Source organism: Anastrepha ludens, chromosome 5 (genome assembly GCF_028408465.1).
Source record: "Anastrepha ludens isolate Willacy chromosome 5, idAnaLude1.1, whole genome shotgun sequence".
Classification (NCBI taxonomy): domain Eukaryota; kingdom Metazoa; phylum Arthropoda; class Insecta; order Diptera; family Tephritidae; genus Anastrepha; species Anastrepha ludens.
Window position 1 is genome coordinate 92,968,589 of NC_071501.1, and position 26,612 is coordinate 92,995,200.

The 26,612-nt window shown below is 33.0% G+C and overlaps 4 protein-coding genes across 4 annotated transcripts; 1 reads left to right on the top strand and 3 right to left on the bottom strand.

The window, feature by feature from the left end:
* Positions 1–7,324: 7,324 nt before the first annotated feature.
* LOC128864810 (uncharacterized) lies at positions 7,325–21,120 on the bottom strand. Its single transcript, XM_054104570.1, has 8 exons — positions 21,038–21,120; positions 20,210–20,440; positions 17,960–18,251; positions 17,643–17,889; positions 17,310–17,566; positions 16,531–16,922; positions 16,084–16,454; positions 7,325–7,979 (listed from the first exon to the last, which is right to left on the bottom strand). Exons 2-8 carry the CDS (start codon positions 20,409–20,411, stop codon positions 7,710–7,712), a joined length of 2,031 nt encoding a protein of 676 aa, XP_053960545.1. The 5' UTR covers positions 20,412–20,440; positions 21,038–21,120; the 3' UTR covers positions 7,325–7,709.
* On the bottom strand, positions 8,706–10,430 carry LOC128863327 (uncharacterized). The gene is made up of 4 exons (XM_054102446.1): positions 9,969–10,430; positions 9,415–9,587; positions 9,191–9,353; positions 8,706–9,142 (listed from the first exon to the last, which is right to left on the bottom strand). The coding sequence occupies exons 2-4, from the start codon at positions 9,490–9,492 to the stop codon at positions 8,736–8,738; spliced, it is 648 nt and encodes a 215-aa protein (XP_053958421.1). The 5' UTR covers positions 9,493–9,587; positions 9,969–10,430; the 3' UTR covers positions 8,706–8,735.
* Positions 21,121–22,006: 886 nt separating the features above from the next.
* Positions 22,007–23,070, top strand: LOC128862927 (transcription termination factor 4, mitochondrial). The gene is made up of 2 exons (XM_054101761.1): positions 22,007–22,126; positions 22,183–23,070. The coding sequence occupies exons 1-2, from the start codon at positions 22,064–22,066 to the stop codon at positions 22,996–22,998; spliced, it is 879 nt and encodes a 292-aa protein (XP_053957736.1). The 5' UTR covers positions 22,007–22,063; the 3' UTR covers positions 22,999–23,070.
* On the bottom strand, positions 23,017–24,334 carry LOC128862926 (trans-1,2-dihydrobenzene-1,2-diol dehydrogenase-like). Its single transcript, XM_054101760.1, has 4 exons — positions 24,084–24,334; positions 23,705–23,996; positions 23,400–23,646; positions 23,017–23,333 (listed from the first exon to the last, which is right to left on the bottom strand). Exons 1-4 carry the CDS (start codon positions 24,319–24,321, stop codon positions 23,067–23,069), a joined length of 1,044 nt encoding a protein of 347 aa, XP_053957735.1. The 5' UTR covers positions 24,322–24,334; the 3' UTR covers positions 23,017–23,066.
* Positions 24,335–26,612: the final 2,278 nt, after the last annotated feature.

The window sequence follows — 26,612 nt, forward strand, 5'->3', positions numbered from 1 at the left end:
ACTTTTCAAAGCCGCAGACTTAACACTTTCTGCAACGGATAAATTGAAAATAGTCAACTACTCTTTTTTTTTTTAAGCAAGAAGCCGCTCAACTGACTCTGAAATTAAAACATCAAAATTCGCCGCTAAAAATCTGAGCTTATCCTGTAAACCACTGTAATTTATTAACAATTTATGGAAATTACTTCAAACTCTTGGGAAACCGCTTTGGTGATAAAGTAAAGAGAAACTTCGATATAATGAGCTGAATGTTAGAACAAAAGATTACGTCAGCGAACTGCGACAACAACAACAACGAAAGATTGCGTCACCTCAAAGGCCGTAATGTCAGAACAGACGAAAATAAGAGGAAGAATAAGCGAAAAAACTGGGCAAACCAAGGTTGATTGAATAAATCGTGCACAAATACATTTGCAAGTCTAAATATTTCCACCCAAAAGTATGTTTATTAGCTGTACTGACATAAATTCAATTTCAAATTCGCTAATCACAAAGTAGCGGTTTTCGGAAGTCGCCACTTTTCCTTTTCTTGAAATAATCGAGTGCTTTCAAAGTTTTTCATACAAAAGTGCTTCATAAATAAAACGAAGAAGTCTTGAGCATAGAAATTAATTATACAAAAACTTTATTTCTCTGGAGTAAAACTTAACCTCGTCCAAATTCAGTAAATTTAAAAAAGTAGTTGGAACTCCGTTATCGAAAGCCTCTAAAAGGCTTACACAACTTCTAATTTCCGTACAGTGGAACCTCTCCTAACGGGCATTTCTATTAGCCGAACGCCTCCCTTAAGCGGACATTTTTTTCTATATTAAATCTTATGTATCGAAAAAACTTACCCTCTTTTGAGTGGACACCTCTCTTGGGCGCACAAAAGCTGACTGACGATGAGTGTCCGATGTCAAACAGGTTTCACTGTATTTGGACATGACAAAAAAAAATTGCTACTGACAAACTATGAATTATTTACCCTGAAATTTATGCAGATTGAGATTTTGAAGAAAAGTGAATATAGCAAAACGAATAATAATATGAGGTTCATACACTTTAGCGCCATCATATCGAGGTTTCATTGTTTATAGAAATACTTGTAGTTACGGCTCTTTAAAGTATGCAAATAATTTGAAAATGAATGAATTTTAAATGCATTCAAAAACTAACGTGCTAGTCATTACTGAAGGCTTAATGCTGCAAGTTTTGAAGTGCTTTAAATTTGATGCGATTCAACAACCAATATGCACTCTACTCTAACACCTCGTCGTTTTTTCAGCATTTTATTTGTTAAAAAATAATTTTACTGAGTAAAATATCGAGAACTGTTTTATGATGCAGCAATGGTCTATGATTTATGGCGTGATTGGGGTCAAAGTGTTTAATTTTAATACTTTTTTTAATTGTTTTTAATTTTTTTTTTTTTTTCAATTTTCTTTTTTATTTTTCCTAAAACAAAAGATTTTTTTATTTTAGAATTTTTGTATACATTTTTTTTCAATCTAATTCTTTGATTAAATTTTTTTATATATATTTTTTCAATCTAATCTTTTATTATTTTTTTTATAATTGTTTATTTCTTATAATTTTTTTTATCTTTTGTTATTTTCTTTTTATTTTTTATATTTATTTTTAAGTTGTTTCATTTTTTTTCATTAGTTTGAAAGTGTTTTATTTTGATATTTTTTTTAAATTGTTTTAATATATTTTTCAATTTTTTTCTTCTTTTTTAACTTAAATTTTTTTGTCTAATTTTAGATATTTTTATTTATTTTTTTAGTCTGATTCTTTTATTATTATTTTTTTTAAATTAATTGGTTTTTGTTGTTTTGTTATTTTATTTTTAATTTGCTTTATTTTTTTTAATTTTATTTAATTTTTTCAATTTTCTTATTTGTTTTTCTTAAATTACATTTTTTTCTAATTTTAGAAATTTTTTTATTTATTTTTTTCAATCCAATTTTTATTTATTTATTTTTTTTTAATTTTGTTTTTAGTTTTTTTTAATCTTTTGTTATTTTACTTTTAATTTTTTTATATTTATTTTTAAGTTGCTTAATTTTTTCATTTGGGTCAAAGTGTTTTAACTTGATATTTTTTTAATTGTTTTTAATATATTTTTCAATTTTTTTATTTATTTTTCTTGAATTAAATTTTGTTTCTAATTTTCGAAATTTTTTAAAATATTTTTTTAATCTAATTCTTATATTTAATTTTTTTCTTAAATTGTTTTTTTAATTTTTTTTAATCTTTTGTTATTTTTTTTTTAATCTTTTTATATTTATTTTTAAGTGGTTTAATCTTTTTCATTAGGGTCAAAGTGTTTTATTTTGATATTTTTTTAAATTGTTTTAATATATTTTTTAATTTCTAATTTTTTTAACTGAAATTATTTTCTAATTAAAAATTTTTTTTTAATCTAATTGTCTTATTTAATTGTTGTTTTTTTTCAAAATTTGTTTTTTTTTATTTTTTTAATGCTTTGCTATTTTATTTTTAATTTGTTAATTTTTTTAATATTTATTTTGAAGCTGTTTAATTTTTTTTTAACTTTTTACTCTTTTTTTAATTTTTAAATATGTTTTTTTTTTAATTTTTCTTTTTTTTTATTTGCTTTTATAATTTGTTTGTTTTTTTTATTTAAATATTTTTTCTAGTTTTTCTCAATTTTTCAGTATTTTATTTATCAAAAAATAATTTTTCTGAATAAAATATTGAGAATTTATGGTGTTGCATTACTCTATGATTTATGAAGTCATCAGGGTCAAAGTAATTTTTTTAATAATTATTATTTTTTTTTTTCAAAACATTTTTTATTCTAATATTTTTGTTTTCTAATTTTTCATTTTTTTTTTTAATTGATTAAATTTTTTGAATTTTTTTCTAATGTCTTTTTTTTATTAATTTTGTTTTTTGGTTATTTATTATTAACTTTTTTTTTATTTTTCTTTTTTTTTTTAATTTGGTTTTTTTTATTTGCTTTTCAAGTTTTTTGTTTAGTTTTTTTCAATTTTTTTTAATGTTTTTCAAAAACCTTTTTTTTTAATTTTTCCCCTGACTTGTTTTATTTTTGTTATTACTGAGCCGACAAATGCAACTATGGAAAAGGTCAAACGCGATGTGCTCTATCTTCATTCACTACTTCTGATTAACACCACCTTACCTATGTCTCTGGAGACACCGCGACGGATAAAAATTTAAAATTTGTTCTTCTGTTTTATTAAATTAATTAAACACGTTTTTGCTGCCTTAACACACATTTTGATCTATAAGTAATCCTATAGGATAAAAACCTGCTACTGCTTCCAACCACCTAGGGTACATATCTATTGTTTTCCAAATCTTTACTCTAATGAACTTCTCTTTAAATTTAATATCAGCTTTTGCAGCAAAATTTTTAAAATTGAGAAGAATTTGATTTTAATTTAAACAATGATGCGGTAATTTCTAAAATATGAAAAAAATTTAATAACCAAATTTGTTTCACTTATTTTTATTACTTTTAAGTTTTTAAGTAAATAATTCTCATATTGCACGAGTTCATATCTGCTCGAACGCCAGCAACCAGTTCCAGTCCATGTGAAATCAATGTTGATTAGTCAAGACAAGAAGTCGAGAGAAATATCGTAAAAAGGAACCTGAGAAAAATTATTGAAACTCTACATTTCTTATTTTATATTTTATTTTTTGGCTTATAAAACTAACTGTAAAATTTTAAACTAATTTAAGTTAACGCATTTTTAAATTATTATTCTCGCAATTAAAATAAAATAATTTTAATAAAATTTTCGCCATATTATTTTCGCAGCAGCTCAATTTGATTATGCATCTTATAAATTCCGATGTGACAATCGCAAGTAAAGATTCTTGGCATCACTTCAGTTTTAGTGTTTGTTTTTAGTTTAATTAAATTTTAAATTGGTTTTAGTTTAATTTTGATGTTTCTAATTTTTTTAGCGTACTTTTATGAAACTGTAAGAAATAAAACGAAATAAAGTAAACAAAAAATCCATCTCGCGCTTAGTTCTAAAATTTCAGTTAATGTATTTTTAATTACAAGTAAAAGTTTTTAATATATCGATTAGTTTGAAGAATTGGAATATTATTATTATTATTATTATTTTTTTTTTTGTGATGGAGTTTTTTATGCACCTCCAAAGTAAGAATTGCTGAGAAACCCCCAAAACTGAGAATTGAATGTTTCGCTATGTTAATATTTTCAATACTTCGAAAATCAAAATTTAGATTGTTTTATAAACATTTTAAAATGTGAGATGAATTTTTGTAAAAGAAGGATTAATATTTTTCAATATTCCGCTTTGTTTCCGAGTTATGGGAATTCGTTAGCTCCAGTTTTCTAGAAATCAATTTGTTAATTAATTTTGTATTTGAGAAGGAAAATTTTTGCAAAACTCTGCTAAGTAAGACGAATATTAAACTTAGTTTTCTAGATATCAATGTTCCATAAAAAAATTGTAAAATAGAACTAAATAAAAAGATAATTAAGAATGAAGATTTTCAACATCTCTCCTAGATTTCTAGGAACCGATTAAAAAAACCGAGTGTATTTCTGCCATGAAAATCATCCTCATAAAAAATATCTGCCGATCGAAGGCGGCGCGAAACTGTAGGAGAAGGAGCTCAGGACACTTCTATTAGCCGCCATCCTTCCTTGAGCGCACAGTATTGTATATCAAATCTTATGTATCGGAAAAAGTAACCCTCATTTGAGGACACCTCTCTTGGACGGACAAAAGTTGACTGACGATGAGTGTCTGCCCAAAAGAGGTGAAGAAAAAATTAATATGGCCAACAAAAGACTTCAATATTTATTATTATTCTTTTTTTTTTAACTAAAAAAGTTAATTTAATTAAAAAGAAAACTTAACAAAAAATATTTAAATTAAAAAATAAAAATTAAAATAAAATTTTAAATAAAAAAAATTAAATTAGGAAACATTTTTTTTTATCTAATTTTTTTAAATCTTTTCTTAATTTAACTTTTTAAATACAATTTTTTTTTTTAATTTTAATTAAATTTTTTTTTTAATTTTTACATTTTGAAAATTAAATATGTAAGGTATATGAAAATTTTATTCTTAATTTTCGAGATTTATGTATAAAACAAAATTAAAAGAAAATTTCATAAAATTTCAACACCTTTGTTTTTTTTTTTTTTTGTTTTAAATTAAATTTTTCTTTTGGATTAGTTGGCTGGTTTAAGGGTGACCCCGCATCGAAGTGCCACATAGACCGCAAGTTGGGTCCGTTGTGTTGCCCTAGACCTCATTATATTATATGATTTCCCCACCTAACCGAGATTTTTATTATAGATTTTGGTCAAAGATATTAATTCGTTTCGAGAATTTGATGAGAGATTCGATTTTCAGGTCCGAGAGTGCTGAAAGATTGTCAATTGTTGGAGAGCCTAGAAGAGTCAGTCGACTTCTGGCTAGACCGGGACAACTGCACAGCAAATGACTGCTCGATACTTCCTTATCTTCGTCCTCGCAGTATCTGCACAGGTCGTTTCGAGGAACCCCGAGCCGACGTGCGTGAGTGCCCAAAAGGCAGTGGCCGGTGATAAGAGATATTATATGCCTTAGTTCGTGTTTCGAAAGACTTATAAGGGTTTTTGTCTGTTTCAGATTGTAGGATGGCCAGATTTGTCTGGTCGTAAGGCAAGTAGTTTCCACTCGCCACCCCCGATCAGCAATGCTGTGTGCTTTTGAAATTTTTTTTTACAATTTTAAATTTTTCTTAAATACATTTTTTTTTATATTTAAGTTAAATTTTTTAAATAAAATTTTTTTGCAATTTTTATTCTTTTAATTCATTTTTTTTTTTACATTTTTATATTTTGAAAATTAAGTATGTGAAAAATTTTTTTTATCGAGTTTTACGAATCCATCAATTTAAATAAAACAACAAAATTTAAAAGAAAATTAAAAAAAAAATTTAAATTAAATTTAAATTAAATTTTTTTTTTAATTTTAAAATTTTTTTTTACTTTTAAAAATTTTTTTTAAATGTTTTAAATTACATTTTTCTTTTTATCAAACTTTTTTTTACATTTTTTAAATTTCTTTTTTAATTAAAAAAAAACATTTTATTTAAATTTAATCTTCTTTTAATTAAAACTTTCTTTTTTTATTTTTATAGTCTGAAAATTAGGTATGTTAGGTATGTGAAAATTTTATTCTACATTGTCGAGCTTTTTATCGAATTTTAAGAATCCATTAATTTATAAAAGAAGACTTAAAAGGAAATTTGAAAACATTTCAGAAGAACATCTTTTTATTTTACTTTTTATTTATTTACATTTTTTTTAAATTTTTTTTATTTCAATTTATTTTTAATTTTTTTTTTTCAATAAAAAAAAAATTTAGTTTAACATTTTGTTTTTTTTTTCAATTTTTATATTTAGAAAATTAAGTACATATGTAGGTTATGTGAAAATTGTATTCTGAATTTTCGAGCTTTTTATCGAGTTTTAAGAATCCATCAATTTAAATTAAAAAAAAACAAACTTAAAAGAAAATTAAAAAAAAGGTTTTTCTAATTTAAATGTTTTTCAATTAAATTTTTCGTTTAATTTAATTTTTTTTTACATTTTTAAATTTTTTTTTCTAATTAAATTTGTTTTTAATGTTTTTGTATTGTATATATTTTGTATACTAAATTTTCGAACTTTCTATTATCGTGTTTTAAGAATCCATCACCAAATTGAGCTGCTACGGAAACAGAAGCATTCCCTGTTAGCTTACCACTTAAGTATAAATTATAAAAAAAATCATTTTAGTTAATTTTTTACTCTTATTTCATGCGGCGCTTATTTTTTTTTTAATTATTATAAAAATAGTTTTGTGCCCCACTTATGTATAATTTTAGTTAGCTGTAAAATACAAACAGAAACTTTCAAAACCAATAATTCTAATTATAATTATTTGCGTAATTTAATTAGCTTAACAAAAATCTGCACACATCCGCACATACGAAAATATGTAACGCCTTTAATTTATGCTAAGCAAACTGTATTTCAGCTGAAATAAAATATACACACATGAATAAAATACCCAATGTATATATAAAAAAATTCCAATAAAATGCGATCATATTAAGTTTTATGAAAATTGCTTCTAATTTCACCATTTGGCTATGTTTTTGTTTTTTTGATAAAAATCCATAACTCATCGGAGTATAAAATATGCATACCATACACATATACATACATACGTACATACATTATAAGCTTTGTAAATATAAACTTTAAAATATTTAACAACTACAGGTTGAGTAGAGATCGAATATTCTTTAGAAAAAAAACCAAACGTTTAGCTGATGTATTCTAGTTAATTTAAGATATTTGAGAATCAAAAAGAAACACCTAAAATAATGCAAATAAAACCCGAATAAAAAATGTGGATTATATATACCCATGGAGACATACACATATGTACATACCGACGTATGTAGCACCAACACAATGAAAATTGCATAACACTAATCGTATGTAGATAAAAAATATGTCTTAAGAGCATTAATAAAAAGCATAAGAAACTCTTGTAAAAGCACGCGGTCTGCAATCTTTATCCCTTTAGGGGCGTGCGCGTGTGGTTTTTCCAACCTACAAATTTCTCAAATTTTGCTTACTTAAGAGTACGCGTTTTCCTTTCGGCTCTAATGCCCGCCTCTTTTCCCCTGTGGCTTAGGGTGTTGGCTCACAAATCCAAGCTCAACACATCGTCATAATTTACACCCATTTGCCGACGCATCTCCTCTTCGATGCACATCAGTTCGAGACTCTGCGCATGCGTAAAGAGCGGAGATTCCAGCAAACGTTTTTCGATACACTTACGCACTTCTTCCGCTTCGTAGCGTAGTCCACAGGAATTGGTGTGGTTGAATTCAAATTTGGCGGGAGGTAATGGCCAGGATTCGGTGATATTGTTGGGCCTCGTCAGGGAGGTACAGCACCAATAGTTGTCGAGCTGTGAATGACCGAAATCGGAAAGAATTAAATATTTGAATGACGGACTTAATAGAAAAGGTAAGAAAAGTTAAAGAATGCGTGTATATACAAGATGGCGCGAAATTAATCCCCCTTTTGGAAGATTTCTAATTTTTGCATATGGCGTCGCACGTCAATTATGTTTGACAGTTGTGAACTAGACAGCTGCTGTATACAAACAGACAAGAAATGGAGCGCGTAAAGGTCAAAATAAAAATCTCCATTACTCAACTTTTTTTTCTTTTATATACACTCAAAAACAAACTTCTTCGGTTCAAGTTAAAACGACTATTGAAATGAGGAAATATGGGAACGATTTGGCGCCTATGAAAAGGCATCCTCTTTTCAGTATCTGATATTTTCTCAAAATGAAGAAAAAATGTTTACATGCTTTCGAGAAAAACTTTCCCGATTTAAGGAATTTGTTTTTATATTTGTAATAAATTTTATGTTTGAAATAGATAATATTTTGCTAAAAGAAAATAAAAATATTACTCATTTCAGAGTAAAATTTGCTGGAATTAGGGAAACTGTTATTTTGTTTCTAGTAAAAATTTACTAAAAGAAAAATAGCTTTTTTCTCAATTTTAAAAAATCTACCTGAATTTTCAGATTATGAAATGTTTTAAATATTGAATAAAAAATGCAAAAAATTTGGTTTTAGTTTTTTATTTTTGAAACACAAACTGGAAAAATTCATTAAAAAAACTTTTTTGGCCGTAAGAGTTTTTCATTGTTAACAATATATGAATTGGTGTATGGACCTACATTCGGGCGGATACTCAAGGTTAAGTACATGGAATGTTTTAAAACACACATCAATACACTTGATTAGGTTATCGAACTTATAAAATATATCGGCGAAATACACATAATATTCCTTGCAATAAAAATAATCCAATCCAATGGAACATATAATTGGCTGAATCGTACTTTTATCCATATAATTTGCATCTACCATTAATTTCAATTTTGACTGAAGTTCACTACTTGTCGGTGCCCACAGTAAGAAACTATTTCTTGAATCTGCAATAGTGTACTCGATGAAGTGTTTTTTTTTTGTCTGTATGCATGTTCTATATGTTCGGCCAGTTGGAATTAAGACAGAGTGTAGAAGATAAAAAATGACTAAGTCTTCTGCATCTGAAATTAGATTGTTAAAAAAATGAGGGCTTAAGACATATTAAATACCAGCATTGATGCTTCCTTCTTTAAACTGCCTCCAAGTAGTTAAGCTGTTTGAATCTTTAATGTAAATTTCTAGCAAAGGTGGAATCGCTTGGCAGAAGCTCTCCCATTTATCAAATAACAAATTTTGCTTTTCGGGGTACAGCTTCTTAAAATCCAGTTCTATCTAAGATAGGAATGAAGAACAATAAATTATTTTTTATGTAAATAAAACTCACGAATTATACCATTAAATGTCCAAAACTCTGCTTATACTGAGGCCATTCTTCTAAAATTGTATTTAAATTGGCATCTTTTTGTAGCATTTGTCGTCGCACAGCAAAAGTCGCTTCCCATTTTAGTTGAACTTCATCGAATGGTTCAACGTTATACTTTAACCATGATTTTTCTTGAATGCAATCTAAATGTAATTTTTTTATTAAATGAAGGTTACATTAAATGCAGATTATAATATTTAATAATCTCTCATTTAAAATTTAAATTAAACCAAAATATACTCGAGTTAAGAAAGCCATATCGTCGTTGCGATTGCAAAACTGCATAAAACCAAAACGAATTGACCAAAGAAACTGAAGTTTCACGTACACTCTTTTGCAGAATTACTATTTGTATATTGATCTCTGTCATAATATTAATAAATTATAAATTCAGTGAAAAAATTGAGCTATACTTTTGTAAAAAATCAGTTTTCTCTTCCTTCACCACTTATGTAGTTTTGTATATTGGATATACGCGGTATTGCTTTTGCAACGACGATATATGTACCTATGTACATATATACCTGTTACGCAAGAATTAATCTCCGTTCCTTTTGTTGTTGGTTCTACATCTCTTTTGGAAATAAGACCATCCCGTCTAAGTTTCAATAATACACTGTGGTACTTAGCATACAGAGATCCACCTGGCTTTTTTCCTTTCTTATGAATGTAATATATATCCTGTGTAAATGAAATCGAGGTTAGAAAACTTTTTTTTAATAAAAATTTTAGGTTGTGATCAGACTTTAGATTCACTCGTAAATAAATCCACAATTTTATTGGCGAAAGCTTCAAATGTTTTAGGGTTTGGATGTACTTCAGCAGAAATAAAATAATTTGCAACTGTTGCAGCTAGAAGTTTCCTATACTTTGGAGTGAGACACTTTTTTTGCGCATAGTATTTCAGGATTTGTGATCCACCCGTCGACTTACTGAGTATTGCTTCAAAAGATTCCTTATATGAAGTACAGAAATGTATATTTAAAATAAATAAATAACTAAAGTAAAAGTAATAAAAAAACATTTACCTCGCCACGATATTCATTTCACGAAGATTATGAATTTTTGCATGCATATCTGTATGTGTGTATATGCACAAAATAACAAAATACCTGTTGCGCTTGCCAATTGAGCAGATTATGCTCAAAAATTACCCTTGGTCCAAACTGCGATGTGTCGATCAATGTATCAATAGGCTTGGCTTTAGGAGCTTCAATGATTCCTTAGTTAGACCGCTTTCTATAATTGAAATGATTAGCAATAACTAAAATGAGCAAAACAAAATATCCATAAACTTACCAATAAACACGTTCAAAAACGGTTCGCCTTCCAACTCAATTAAAATTTCTATTAATTCATCCATTGCACGACAAAATAAATATATAATCACGAAGAAAAAAACAATCAACTACGTATGTTCGTAAAAGCAATGAGCATTCGATAAGATAATTGTAAGTAAAGTAAAAAATAACAAAGAAAAATGTAACATCAAAATGAGGACTACGGGTTTATGTTTCAAACACATTTATAGTCATTTAAAAGAAAAAATACTCAAAAGCGATAAAATTTAATGAATTTGGAAGAGTTCAAAATAAAGAATGGTTTTCTTTATTTTAGGGAGGGAATTTTTTCTGAGTGTAGTAAAGAAGTTATTGAAAATCAAAATCGGGTGATTGATTTTGCGCCACCTTGTATAATATTTGAGAAAACAATATCTATATACTAAATGGATTCATCTATATATATTTACATATGTATACAGTGTACTCTCTTTTAAGCGGACACCTAAGGGACTGAAAAATTTGTTCGCTTATGAAAAAATTGTAATATAAAAAAAGGTAATGATATAAAAATTTAGAAAACTCTTTAAGGACATGTGTACTGAAAAAATTGTCGAAGTGTCCGCTTAAGGGAGGTGTCCGTTAGAAGAGAATACGGTATATACATTATAATAAAAAATAACAAATGTTCCGTTATTGAAAATTCTCTTTATTTAATATGCAGATTGTAAACTTATTCAATTTGTATAAATTAATGGTTGCTGCTTTTTTTAATTTTATAAATGTTTTAGAAATAAGGTATCTAAATAAAAAATTAAAAAAAATAAATAATTTTTTTATTTATTTATTTTAATTTTCTAATTTTGTTTTTGGTCGGCCGCCGTAGCCGAATGGGTTGGTGCGTGACTACCATTCGGAATTCACAGAGAAACGTAGGTTAAAATCTCGGTGAAACACCAAATTAAGAAAAACATTTTTCTAATAGCGGTCGACCCTCGGCAGGCAATGGCAAACCTCCGAGTGTATTCCTGCTATGAAAAAAAGCTCCTCATAAAAAATATCTGCCGTTCGGAGTCGGCTTAAAACTTTAGGTCCCTCCATTTGTGCAACAACATCAAGACGCACACCACAAATGGGAGGAGGAGTTCGGCCAAACACCCAAAAAGGGTGTACGCGCCAATTATATATAGGTACATATATTAATTTTTTTTTAATTTGTTTTTTTTTTTTTTTGGTAAAGACTCGACAACCGTATTAATTGTTTTCAAAATTTTTTTTTCAAATTCTGCGAATTCACTGTATCACATCGTGCATTGATTTTTAGAAATCACTTTCACTTCTTCAAAGACAACGTATTATATTTTGTAGAACCAAATAAGGCGCATTCATTAAAGGTGGTGACACTAGACCAACAACACGGTTCTGTACGTTTGATTGTCAAAGTAAAGTATTGAAAAGCTAGGATAATGAATTCGCCTTGTTTCATTCTGAGCTGACAGCCACATGGACACGGCGAAGGAAAAAAAAAACAACCCAGCTGATTTACCAACACCACTTTTAATAGATTCGCCTTGGTACCAAATTATCAATAAAAAAAATAAATAATAAATAAACAAAAAAAAAAAAAAATAATTAAAAAAAAACATTTTTGACGTTGGAAAAAAAAAACAAAAACAAAACCGAACCAAACATTTCAGTTGAAAAGTTACCAACAAATTTCCATCATAAAAAAATTGATTATAAAATTAGCTGCTGCTTCCGTGGTTGTAGCAAGACGTGGGAAAGTTGTAAGGATAAGGCCAAAAATCATTTTAAATTTTCTGCTCTTGCTCCCAGCCTACATTAAGTAACTCCTACTCTTCTAGAAGCTTAACCAGGAGGGCGACGTCGGACATACCTAGTGGGAACCCATCACGTCAGTTCAACTAGTTAAGTTGAGGGCTTACCTAATAAGTTTGACTTTGTCGTAAGTCTGCCATGATCAGTGCTCTATAAGACATATTTTGCTGATATCTAATCAATCAGTGGACACGGCTGCTTCCAGTATTATCTGCATAGGTTTGGTCACAATATATTTTTTTTTCATATTATATTTATTATACGGGAAAAGATGTTTAATGGTGTGGCCAATATCAGACCGTTAGCAGGCTCTCAGTGAATTTGACAGAATCAGCGGTTGGACTTACATATGTACGTAGCGGGAGTTATGAATCGGTTACTCTACGAAAAAACTAAAATTGTGTTAGTGAAATACGAAAAAAATTAACACAATGTCAATTCGTTGCCCTTCGAACAACGACTGATTGGACGAGTGAGTGAATATGCGTGAAAGTATCGTGCAGATTTCAGCTGGCGAATAGTCACGTGACGTGGCAGCCAAAGTTCCTCTCACAATTTTACTTTTCGCCATAGTTATTGGCCAAACCTGGTAACCTATCATCCATGCGTAATTGCCCTTTCACATGCCTTGAAATGTGGCATGGCAGTCGTGCTACATTTCGGATTTAAATAAATTCTATTATGAGCGCGGAAGCAAGGAACAGAGAACGTTATGCTTCGCCCTGTGAATGCTATACATCAAACGCCTGGAAGTATGCATTATACCTATTTGATGTTATAACCACATAAATACCATATTCCTCACAAATGTTTGAGAAATGCTGCTGGAATGACAGTCCTTTACCGGTTATAAATTCGGCTCTTTCCGGTTACGTAGAATCGACTGCCGTGGAAGCGCTGCTGGTTGTTTGTTCTGCATTTCTGCCTTGTAATTTGAGAAATTTCAACTTTTATTTGAATTCCTAAACCCCGATGTCGAATGACTGAGTTCCTACCACTGTTAGAACTGGTTAACTTAAACTTAACTTTTTTTTTAATTATATATAGATATAACTTTTCGCGACAGTGCACCTCTGTCACTTTCCCATTCTGTCGTATCTAGACGCCGTAAGCCTTTGTAAACTAATAAATTCCTGCCGTATATACATGGCGCTCGTCGCGAAGAGATTAAGAATTAAATCGGTTTTGGACGACTTTATGGTCAACGCATTTGAACAGTGTCTTTAGCATCATTTGAGCTCGATCAGACGTCTTCAAAAGCGGAAGTGATATTTCAAAATGGAGCTCAAACACAAATGCATTCTCAAGGCGCATTCATTAAAGGTGGTGGCACTAGACCAACAACTATGTTCTGTACGTATGATTGTCAAAGCAAAGTATTGGGAGACTAGAAAACACATAATGAATTCGCCTTGCTTCATTCTGAGCTGACAGCCACATGGACACGGCGAAAGAAGGTGTTATATACAGCTAGAATTTTCAAAAAATCGATTGTTTTTTATTCACTTTTATTTCTTAATGTACATATACTCGTATAAGAATACACACAGAAAATTTAATATCGTTCCAGTGAATATTTTCGAAGTTACACGCAAATTTGAAAAGTCGTTGCAGACTTAGACTCAGTGCTTTTCAAACTTTAAACGCGTTTTTCTCAAAATGGTGTTTTCAAAGTCGGTGACCAACATTACTCGCAAAAGGCTACACCGATTTATCTCAAATTTTAACATGAGCTTCTTAAGGGGTTATATACCTTGTGAGAAGAATACATTTTGGTGTTTTTATTTAAAAAAATGTTATTATTTATTGTTGATATCGTCCCTCCCCCGAAACGCCGTTTTTAGAAGAGGCTTGCGGTGATCACGGTAGCGCATGAGCAGCTCAACTGAAATCAAAAAAATTAAATGATTATTGTAGAAAAATGTTTTTTATTGAATCTGAACGGTTTAATTACCCAAAAATAAATTTTCTCGATATGAAAGCCGCTTTGCACCAAAAAAAAAACGATTTTTGAGGGGTTGAAAGATTAAAAAAAAATTAATTTCAGCGAACTATGTAAATATTTATAAAAAGTGAACCATTCAGATTCACGAGGTTGTAACTGCGAATAATTAAAAAAGAAGTTTACCAAATCGGTCAAATAGTTTTTGATCAATAATGATCACCGCGACGGTAATTTTCAAACAAAACGACTTCGAGATAATTGCGTCTAAAGTTTTGCGTGCACTTCATTTATGGATAATTTTTATTCAGGTCGCGCGCTTCCACTTTCGTTCTAGTCCTCCGATCTTTATGATTTTTTTAATTTATATTTTTAAGATGATGTACTTCTAAAATATGCCATAAAAAAAATTTCGATTTTTTAGTCCAACACAAGGTAAAGGGTGATTAAATTTCAAGGGCCGATGTTGAATGTGAACCACACCTAAACGTCAACGACACCGTTGGACTTCTTTCTTTGGGGTTATTTGAAAGAAAAGGTGTACGTCGATAAGCCAGCAACAATTAAAGAGCTAAAAGATGAGATAATTCGGCACAGTAACGGCATAGAACCTCAATTATGCCTCAGCGTCATCGAAAATTTGGACCATTGGATGGAGGTGTGCCGCCGAGGCCGCGGCTGCTATTTGGCCAATATTTTCTTTTATACATAATTGAGCCATATTAATATTATCTTAATGAAGGAAAGTGATAATAATTTCCGAAAAACTTTGTATTTTATTCAAAATCAACACCGGCCCTTGAAACTTAACCACCCTTTATATAATCCCTTAAATATATTTTTTAGTAATCAATCAAAGATTTTTTCTCACCGATAAATATTTTGTTTTATGAACAATTTAAGGTCGAAATTTTGGTCAAAAATCGATTTTTTTTTTTTTTGTTTTGAGAAACCGCCATTTTGTTAAACAAATTCATTTTGCTAATTACTTCGATTAATTACTAGATTTAATATTACTTTAACGAAATATGTTTGGTTTTTTAATTGCAGACGGTCCAGTTCAGAGATATAGTGGCCACCGCAAAACGTCTTTTTTGAGAGGAGCTCCCGGAGATCAGCTGTAGCTCCTTTCCAAATAAATATTTTTACTAATACTAAGTCTTAAAATACAGTTAAAAGATAACAAAATATGTGTCACAATTTTTAGATCAATAAACTTAAAAGTTTTCTCACAAAAAATTCATGAAAATTCGCTTCTTTTCGGCCTTCTAACTGTATATAACCCCTTAATAGATTCGCCTTGCCTCTGACTATAATTATTTTTCGTTTTGTTTAAAAGTTATTTACTGTGCGACGCGTATCAAATCCAGCTGACTTTTAATAGCAAAATTAATGCAAACAGTAGATAGTGTTGTTGTTGGCTGACAATGCGAATTTCGTTATAACCTGTGCGGAAAAGCTCACTTCAAATAGATGCTATTGTTATCAGCTGTGAACCGATACTCACGACTCGTTTATCAATAACAAACTCAAATTGATAAAAGAAAAAAAATCACTCAACAACCTACAACAACTAACCTTGATTTCACCCTGGGTGCCCAGCAATTGAGCACAGTTCTCTAAATCTTCCAAGCCCGATATGAATGCAGCCAACTTTCGATTTTGACCATAATCCATTATGAATTCACTCTCCACATCGACGCCATCACTATTCAGATGTGCGTTGCATTTAATGTCAATGGGCGCGCAACCGTAGACTAATTGGCCCAATTGTATCGCATAGCGGCCAATATCAAGCGCAATGGAACCGCCGAGTGAACGCAGCAAAACGCGTTCACTATTCACACGAGAACCATGTTGCACTTGTATGAGTGTCACTTCGCCAATACAATCGGCAAGCAAAATTTCATGCAGGCGTGCATAGCTGGGGAAGCAACGCGACCACATGCCTGCAGGAAAGCAAAAACAAAAAATTGTATTTCAAAACTTGCACACCCACACACCAGACTGCTTGTCTTTCTTCACCTTCCATAAGAAACACATTACGTTCCTTTGCCACACGGTAGAGCTCCGCCGCTTGCCGCAAACTTAGACAAAGGGGCATCTCGCACAACACATGTTTACTGCGTTCCAACAATAGACGCACTACGCGATAGTGATAAGGATTTAATGTGCCCACGTAGACTACATCAATTTCTGTATCCAGAGATAAGGCATCGAAACCATCGTAGCATTTTGGTATTTCATGACGTTCAGCAAATTGTTGCGCGCGCGTCATTTCGACGTCAGCCACAGCGATTACCGTGTGCTGACTATTCTCAATGGTGGACAATGCTGTGACGAAATCATGCGTTATACGGCCAGCTGCTGCAATACCCCATTTTAGTACGGGCATTTTTTTTTTTTTCGTTTTGAGGAGTTACACGCTACACGGACGTTGGCAAACTAATGCAGAGTAGCGGGGTCGCATTCTCCGCCATTCAAAAGAGTGGGATTAATTTAATGCAACAGTTTGGCGTTATCAATTGCAGCAATCATGAAGAGTGCATTTAATGCATTCACTAGCACTTGCTTGTTTTTAATAGATTTCGTTTTATTTTTGTGTTATTAATTATATGTACATAGGCATATACGTATGTATATAAACAAATGCAGAGTTAGTACAGGGTAAAATAGTATACAAATAAAATAATAATTAAGGTTAGCTCATCCCCTTTGCATATACCTAAGTATTTTATAGAAGGATATGCAGTTTACAACTAATAAAGGGACACTTTATATACAAATAAGTTCATTTACTTTGCTAGTTATCTTCTGGAAAGACTACACCGATTTGTTTTCTAATATCATCTTGCACTTTAGCAATAGTTAGACTTTCATTGTGGGTGACATTTTCGTTTTCGATTTCACCTTTCAGTATGCTTTGACGTACTGCCTCAGCTTCGTAGCGGAAACCCTCTGACCTCGCGTAGTTAGTAGCGTACCTTCCCTTTGGCAAGGGCCATTCCTTCACCTGCCCATCAACATCGATGAGACTGATGGGACACCAGAACAATGGTATCTGCACGCAATGCAAAACAAACAAAAAAATGTTTTTGTAGAAGAAAACAAATATTTGAAATAAACAATAAATCTACCGTGATTTCGCCTTTCGTGCCCTTGAAGACCGCCTTATTCGCCAACTCTTCTTTAGCGCCGAAAACTAACTTGCCGACGCGTCCACCGGAATACTGCAACTCGGCTTCCACGTACTTATCCACACCGTCTTCGTTGAGTTCGCCCTTTGCTATGACCTTTAGTGGCGTGTCTTGGAAGCCCCATTGCGATGCTTGTATAGCGTAGACACCCAAATCTAGCACAACACCGCCTCCCAATTCTTTTTTGCTGTCAATGGAAAACGTAAAAGTGAAATATTTTACATATTGGATTTAAAAAGAGTATCATATGCACTTACGACAAACGATCGACGTGGCTTAAGTCGAAACCAAATGCAACATTAACCTCTTTGATTTCACCCAGTACACCGTTTTTGATTTGTTGACGCAGATATTGATAGGCAGGGAAGAAGCGTGACCAGATCCCTTCCATTAGGAAAAGGTTTTTGCTTTCGGCGAGATCTATGAGCTGCTTGGATTGCTTGTAGTTCATGCAGAGCGGCTTTTCGCACAACACATGCTTGCCATGTTCGAGGTACAGTGCAGAGATTTCCAAGTGCTGTGGGTTTAAGGCGCCAACGTAGATCACATCTGGAAGAAAATATGCAAAAAGATTATGTTTAGTGATTCAAATTTGCCGTTTATAAAATAAATCCGCTAGAACTACCACAAAACAACACAGATTTATAACAGTTATAACTGCCACACTTGCGCACTCCAAAATTGTTTAGAAGATTTATGGGATTAGTACCTAATCTGATATTCAATGTTCATTAGTATCTAATCTGATACTCAAACGCAAAAAAGCATCAATTCATTGCTTGTTGTTGTTGTAGCGCAGTTTACTAACAACAATAACAATTCATTGCTAGTCTTATGCGAAAGTAGCTGAAAAGAGGTTATGAACTTTCAAACAAAATATAATACCATAATTTTTGGAATGCCGAAGGCCACGTCGCGAGTGCTGCGAGCTGCTTTTTTTCTTTTTGTAGAATATTTAATTTATTGTACAAAGAAATTAAAAAAATATATATTTAAAAACAAAATATAAAAAAAATACAATATATATAAAAAAACTAAAAAATTCTTTTTTTTTGGAATCGCAACAAAGTTAACAAAAAAATTAATTTGTTGCCCTTTATGGAGACTTACGTTGTTTTCTTATATATTCCGAAAAGTAAGGCATGTAACTAATTGAAAAAATTTATTAATTAACACATTTGCACTGAAGAGTGCATCTTGAAAACAAACTTGGCTCATTGCCACTTGAACACTTAAGTACGTTTACACTTAGTAATCTAGCTAACATAACAATAAAAGAGTAACAAACACGACACTTAAGGCTTTTAAATAAAAAAGTTCAGCGAAATATAAGGTGGCTAGATAAAAAAGATAGTTTTTCTACTTGTTATGTCTCAGCAGCTGTCAAAATATTACTTTTCCCCAAAAAAAAAAAGGTTCGAAATTCCCACTCAGGTGTAAATATTGGGTCTTTTTTGGCAAAAAAATTAAATTAGAGATTCACTTTGGCTTTGCGGTTATGTCAGCAAGCAAAATTTCCGTTACTGAACCGAACACAAGCCACAAGTGTTCGACCAAGCACCAAAGCATTTACAAAGATTGAGCGTCTGGTGCGGTTTCTTTTCTATATTTATTCCATTACCGTCAAAAAAAATCGAGATAGGATGATCTTAACAGACTTTCGGTAGCCAGAGCTCGACAACATCGATATATTCGAGATTTGGTCCCAACAAGACGAGGCTGCATGCCAAAAACCGGCGAAATGCTCGAAGTTTTGAAGGGGAAGTTGATAGACTGGGTCACCATATGGCGAGTGTTAATCTAATCAATAGGTCGACGCGACCATAAGACTTGAAACCCCTCGATTAATTTCTCTGGGACTACGTCAAGTTTTTGTCTGGGACTATGTTATACCATGGCCAGAATAGCTTAAATATAAAGCCAGAATCAAGTGATGCCTCAGGTGCTGTTTTAATAAAATTTCTTTCTTAATGTTTCTATCTGGTCACCCTATAAAATATTCAATGTAACTGAATTCTATTTGACTACTTTTAAATTGACTTTGAAGTGTAATTTAAATATGCTTTCGAAAATGATCGGAACGAGTTTTTTTAGCAAATATGCGGAGATCGCCGTGGGTGAATGGGTTTGTGCGTGACCACCATTTTTAATTTCAGCATTTAGCTAATCCAATTTTAATATATAAGACTTTATAGGATATATAATTTTTCAAACAGTATTTTAACACCTTGTGGAATGGATTTTTGCTGACTTATCTGATTTTGTTCGCCATTCTCTTCATATACACTGTCAAAAATTATTTCACTTCAACATTGATTTTTTTATAGGTACTATTTATAATATTATATGAAAACGTTTTTTTATTAGCTCTACCACGCAGTATTTTTTCCTTATTCGTGGCTTTAACCGGTTATGCTCGCCATTTCCCCGATATGCATCAACAATTTCGTTTTTGTATTTTATGATTGAATTAATCTATTAATAAAAAAAATTTTAACAATACTCACCCACGTCAGCAAATTCAGCCATCTCTTTATAGCTACCAAACGCATTTGGTATTTCATGTTTCTTGGCGAATTCCTCAGCACGATCCTTTTGACGAGCAGCCACGGCTACTACCTTGTGATCACTTCCCGGTAAAGTACTTAAAGCAACGGCGAAATCATGGCTGATTTTACCAGCAGAAGCGATACCCCAACGCAAAGCCATATTAATTTTGTTAGAAATTCTGTTCAAACCTGTTAGAAAAGAAAAATAAGAGTGAATGAATTTACACGTCTAAAGTGTATTAAATATAAAATAAGTTAGTAAGATAACGAAGTGTTTTCGTTATGTTTTTTGCATTTATGAGATAAGAAGCAAAGCGAATGTTAATAGCTTAGGAACTGCTGGAGAGCAGTGTTGATAAGGATAACTAAAATGACCTCTTCTGCACTGAATACTCTACGTGATCACATATTTTCGAGTACCCATTTTACCATTCTTATGCAGTTATCAAATTATATTGCACACATTGTTGGTATTTATAACCATGAACGGAATTTCACAATTGTTTGGGGATTTTATGGTTGCAAACCTTCAATAGCTTATGCGAGATATATGTTATCCATATACTGAATTATGTCATCAAATGTTACCAAAAAAATGCAAAACACATTTAGCGCAAAATAGCAGCTTCAGAATAACGACACAACTATTGTCAAGGTCAACGAAAATAGAATAAGTTTATCTATCTATTCTATTCATTGCATATTGGTGTATGTAAAGAAAGTTAATAATAATTATCTTAAATTTATATAAATAAGATAGTAAAAGAAATTTCAGAAATCACTAACAATTGTTAAAAATTATAAAAATTGCACTAAAGATTGCTAAAGTGACTGAGTTTATATGCAAATAAATTTTCACACACAGTTCACAATTGAGCCGGCTGATAACAACTTCACAAGGTGACAGCTGTAGGGCAGCTGTAGCGTAGCTTATATGTGTTGTTTTTTGCTTTTGTTGCGATTTGATATTTTGAATAGCTTCGCTGATGTTGCAAAATTTGCTGGTTCATATCCTGTTTGAAATTTCGGCACTCAATATACCAGATTCCAAAAACAAAATGCATGTAAAAGTTGTAACGCTTACTCTGGTGCCACCACCTTATATAGATTTGCCTTTCGAAAAACTTATTTTCGCTGACGAAATAAATGCAACCCGTTAAATGTTTGCGGCTCGGCTCTATAATTTCTAAATGCAATTATAATCAGAATTTATTTTTAATTTAGTTACATATGAACGCATGTCGAATAAATATTATTTTAGCACTAAACATTGTTTCTGTTTAAAATCCCATCAAAGCAGAAAGCAATATTAAATTAGCAAGTGGAAATGGGTTGGAGCGTGACTATCATTCGGAGCCGAGAGAACGTAGGTTCGAATCTCGGTGAAACACCAAAATTAAGAAAAAGTTGTTTCTAATAGCTGTCGCCCCTCGGCAGGCAATGTCAAACATCCCAGAGTATTTCTGCCATGAAAAAGCTCCTAATAAAAATATTTGTCGTTCGGAGTCGGCTTGAAACTGTTGCTGTTTTAAATATTCGTAAAATGTATTCAGTTGTATATCCAATTCTCATATTTCATATGCAAATGATGCAGTATAGGATAGCGCGGCGTGCGAAGTAGCTTAAATTTGAAGTGAGAATCTAAAAAAATTATTAAACGCATTATTTTAATTCGGTAAAATTTCGACTACTTTGCGTTACTTGCATGTTCCCATTTGGGAGATACGGCATTCCTGCAAACAGCTGTCATTTTCGCTGTCAGCTGTTTCGCCGCCAGCTGTTTCATCGCTCGTCTTGTTACAAAGCATCGTGATGTTCAAAAGGTTCATATCAAAACTCAATCAAAATGTACAAATTCTTCACAGAAATCAACAAGTAAGTGTTACAATACTTTTGTTAAATTGAACTGCCTTCAATTTGTTTCATCTTAGTTCACCCGATATCAGTTATCACCATTACGATGTGTTGCCACAGTGCCCGACGAGCAAACGTTGCTGGAACAAGCGCATATTGACGAAGCGGTGCGACTAAATCCACTGCTGGCCAGAGTACCTGCCACGCAATGGCAACAAGCCCACGAAACCTTTATGAATCACGGTCTGTACACCAGCAACTTTCTGCGCATTGTCATTGGTAATCCGGCGGTGCTCTCACGTCCCACCCAGCGTATAGTTGATGCGATTGAACACTGGCGTAGCTGCCAATTTGGTGAAAAGTTGTTATTCCTCCTCCTAACGAAGTACCCAGAGTTTTTAGATGTTACTGATGAACTGCGTCTACGAAAGCAGATGAGATATTTGAAATCATTTGCGGGTACAGATAAAAACGTGTGGAAGTTGCTGATGAATTGTCCCGATGTACTAGAACAGTCTCAGCGGAGTATAGAGGAAAAAGTGCAGTACTTGAAGAATGTTATGCGTGTTGAAATTCCGGAAATCCTCAAGTCAGAAGCATTGTCGAAATCATTGGAGGAGATTCGTTGCCGGCATGTTTTTCTCGAAAGATTGGGCCTATTCAAACCGCGTCCTTTGAAAGTGGATCCCGATGAGCCAACGAAAAATCCGCGCTTGTATCAAATTACCAATACATCGGACAAAGCATTTGCCACCAAAGTGTGTCATGTCAGTTTGATGGAATTCGAAGCATTTCAAGAGCTCTTTGATCGCGAACAGCTGCGGAAACAAAGCGCTGACGATGCAGATGAAGATGAAGATTGGGAGGAAGAACTTGAATATAAAAAGCATTAATGCAAATATCTATGAATACATAAATTGTTTTAGTTTGTAATAAAGCATTTTTATTTCCACGTTTAACACTAATTTATTGCTTTATCTTCTGAATAAATGACGCCCAATTGCCGACGGATTTGATCCTCAATAGACGATAATGCCAAGCTTTCCTTGTGATTGAGTAAATCACTTTGTGTTTTACGCTCCAAAATACAACGACGTACTTCTTCTGCTTCAAAACTCAATGCGAGACGATTGGGAAAATATGTCGACAGGTTGCTTTTAGGCAATGGAAATTCCCTTTGCTCACCATTGGCATCGATAATTTTCACAGGACACCAGTAATCGGGAACCTTTTTAGCAATGAAATGTAATAATTTGAATTTTATTATTTACCTCATTTCGCTGGCATCACTCACAGTTATACTGCCACTGTGGCCCTCTATCACCGCCTGGTTGTTGAAACGTTTTGTGCCGCTAAGCATTATTTCCGCCTTAAGGCCAGACCCAAAATCCAATACAATGTGCGCCTCTTCGTCAACACCATCTTCATTTAGTTTGCCACTGGCGCTCACTTTATGTGGTGGATGTCCAAAGACCCATAATGCGAACTGGAGTGCATAGACACCCAGCTCAAGGGTTACACCGCCACCAAGGCTCCGACGCCTAAGAACAAACAAAATGTCAGTAAAATCATTCATTCCAATAGATGACATTCACTCACATAACACGTCCTACTTTTTGCATTGGCAACCCAAAAGTACAGTTCACATTGAAGACATCACCCAAGGCGTCACTCTCAATCTGACGGCGTATATACTGATAGGCGGGCATACAACGTGACCAAATGCCCTCCATGAGAAAGCAACGCTTACTGTGCGAGTGTCCTATCAACTGCAAAGCCTGATCTTCATTCATACAGAGCGGCTTTTCACAGAGCACGTGCTTGCCATGGTCTAACATCATGCGACTGATTTCCAGGTGAAAGGGATTCAAGGATGAGATGTAGACGACATCTGAGATTTGGGTTATCACACATTGTGCGAAATATTTTGTTTATAAAGTGCCATTCAATTGGATCTGTGCATGTTATTTTTACCCACCAACATTATCACTAGACGCCAAATCTTGAAAGCTTTTGTAGATGTGTGGTATGTTGTGTTTGGCAGCAAAGGCTTCGGCAACTGATTGGTAGTAGGATGTGCAAGCGGTCACGACATGGTTTGTTTGCGGTAGTACTTTCAGCGCTGTAACAAAATCATCTGCTATTAAACTGACCGGCGCCATACCCCAACGTAGAGGCTTCGCAATTTCGGTGGTTGCTTTCTCAACAGACTTCATTCCATTGCATGGGCATACTGGAATACAGTTGAAGATGAGAAAAAAGTATAGAGAGGAAGCGTTAGCGGAAATTAGTGATATTTAAAATAACTACTCTTAGGGCCAATTTATACGAAGATGTTTCATCCTTGGAAAATCTGTGCATTTACACGACGACTTTTTATTTGTGGCTTTCCTTGCGTACTTTTGACGTTTAAGCGGACAATTTTCTTAGGTCATTGGTCATTGAGCGCGAGCGCAAAGTGCACTTGAATAAAAATACGACCCCGTTAACTTCTCTGCACTTTTTGCCACAAAGCTGAACACGAATGACTTTCCACCCAGAATGAAAGTAAGTCGTATAAATTGGCTCTTAAAAAATTTTGAGATACAGCTTTTCATTCAACAAAAAAATCAGATTCAGGTTCAGGTTCTAACATTAGATTTTATGACTCTCACATATCAAAGATACGCCCAATATACTAAGAAGACGTCCCAGATACCAACCACTTATTGACATATCCCCTAAATCAATTTATATAGCACCCCTCTCCCTTTGACCCAATCCCAAGGAAGCAGCACCCTTTTTAGAGCTATCGTTAGGTGGCTTCTAAGGCAACACTTTGGTTGGGTTAGGGGGAACCAGAATGGTGGTCAGCATTTAATAAGGCTGCTATAACAACAACAACCTGAGAAACTTCGGCTGCAAACAAAAAACTACAGTAAAGTTATGTTGTGTACGCAGTGCTGCGGGACTACAACTATGTTACGTCTAGAAGGCTATAAACTGAGAGCGTATCCTAACTGCGGAATAAGTACTGAAGTGCATTTTACGTCCCAAGGTAAGCAAAACTATTTCCTCAACTTAAGATTTCTCACAGGTTATCTCACCGTGAATAAACGTTTGCGACCGCATCTGCATCGGAATGGTCTGTATATTAAAGCAGAATGCCGACTACACCGACGAGATCCACCGACCAAACACAAATGCAACCACTGGTTCGGGCAGTATATAGACAGACATTAAACGACATTCATCGGAAGGATCTTACCACCTTCTTCAATTCTCGACCCCCGAACGCCGTTATCGGAGTCCATCCACCACCCATTCAGCTTCCATCCACCAGCCAAGAATTTCAGCTGCCTTGTGAGAACCGCGTAACTTACGGTTTGAATATTGTTGTAGGTTAAACTCCTATCCAGAATCGACCCCAGCATACTTAGTTTGAGTCAGACGATGACATTCAGTGACTACACCTCACTGGGTGGGCTTAGTGAACTGTTACATCAACAACTGATTATGTATAAGGGAATAATATTATATTATTTGAGAAAATTGTACAATAGATGATCCTATCTTTATAAGGAATGCGCCTGTACAGAGCGTCTTATCCTTCATTAACGGTTCTGCAGAAGCCTTTGGTATTTGTGATTAAGGACCGGATATCGCGATATGGAAAGTCTTCCAAGTCGCAGTGCCCCAATGAGATTATGCAGGTACTTTTTAAGTAAATTTTTAAAAGGAGCTCTGTGACAACAGTAAATTATTTGAAACGCAGAAGCTTGGACGATGACAATATCCGATGAGGCGTCACTTGGATTATTTGAGCGGAAGATTGTGCGGAATATTTTTGGAACAACGGAAAAATAAGCTGTATGAGATTTACGGCGACATAGACATAGAGCAGTGAATAAAGATCCAGCGGCTTCGTTGGCTGGGTCATGTCGTCTGAATGGGTACAAACTCTCCGGTCTTGAAAGCATTCGATGCTGTACCAGCTGGTAGTAGCAGAGGAAGGTCTCCTCTGCGTTGCAAAGATCAAGTGGAGAAGGACTTGGCTTCACTTGGTGTGTCCAATTGGCGCCGGTTAGAATGAGAAAAAAACGACTCATGCGTTTTGTTGAATCCATAAAGAAGAAGAGGAAATGAGTGGAAAGCTTGTGGATCTCGTCTTCACTCCGACATAAGGCAAAAGAAATCATGCTATAGCGAAAGAGACCTACCATAGATGCTTGTTTGAAACTTCCTTTGTTAAAAAATGGTTGAATAATTTCCGTTAGAAGTTTCACTAAAAGTTATACGAAAAGTTTAACTAGTTTTGCCAGGATACCTAATCCAGACAAAGTGCAATTTTTTCGCGCTGCCAAAATCGATTTTAAATCAATAAAGGAGAGATGCTTCGAATCTATTTTAAGGCTTCTTTTCCCGGATTTGGCAGACAAAGTATTCGAATTTGTAATGACAGTCAAGCTGCACTAAGAGCCCTTGCTAATTCACGCTGCTTCTCGAAATTCGTCGGTGAATGTAAGGC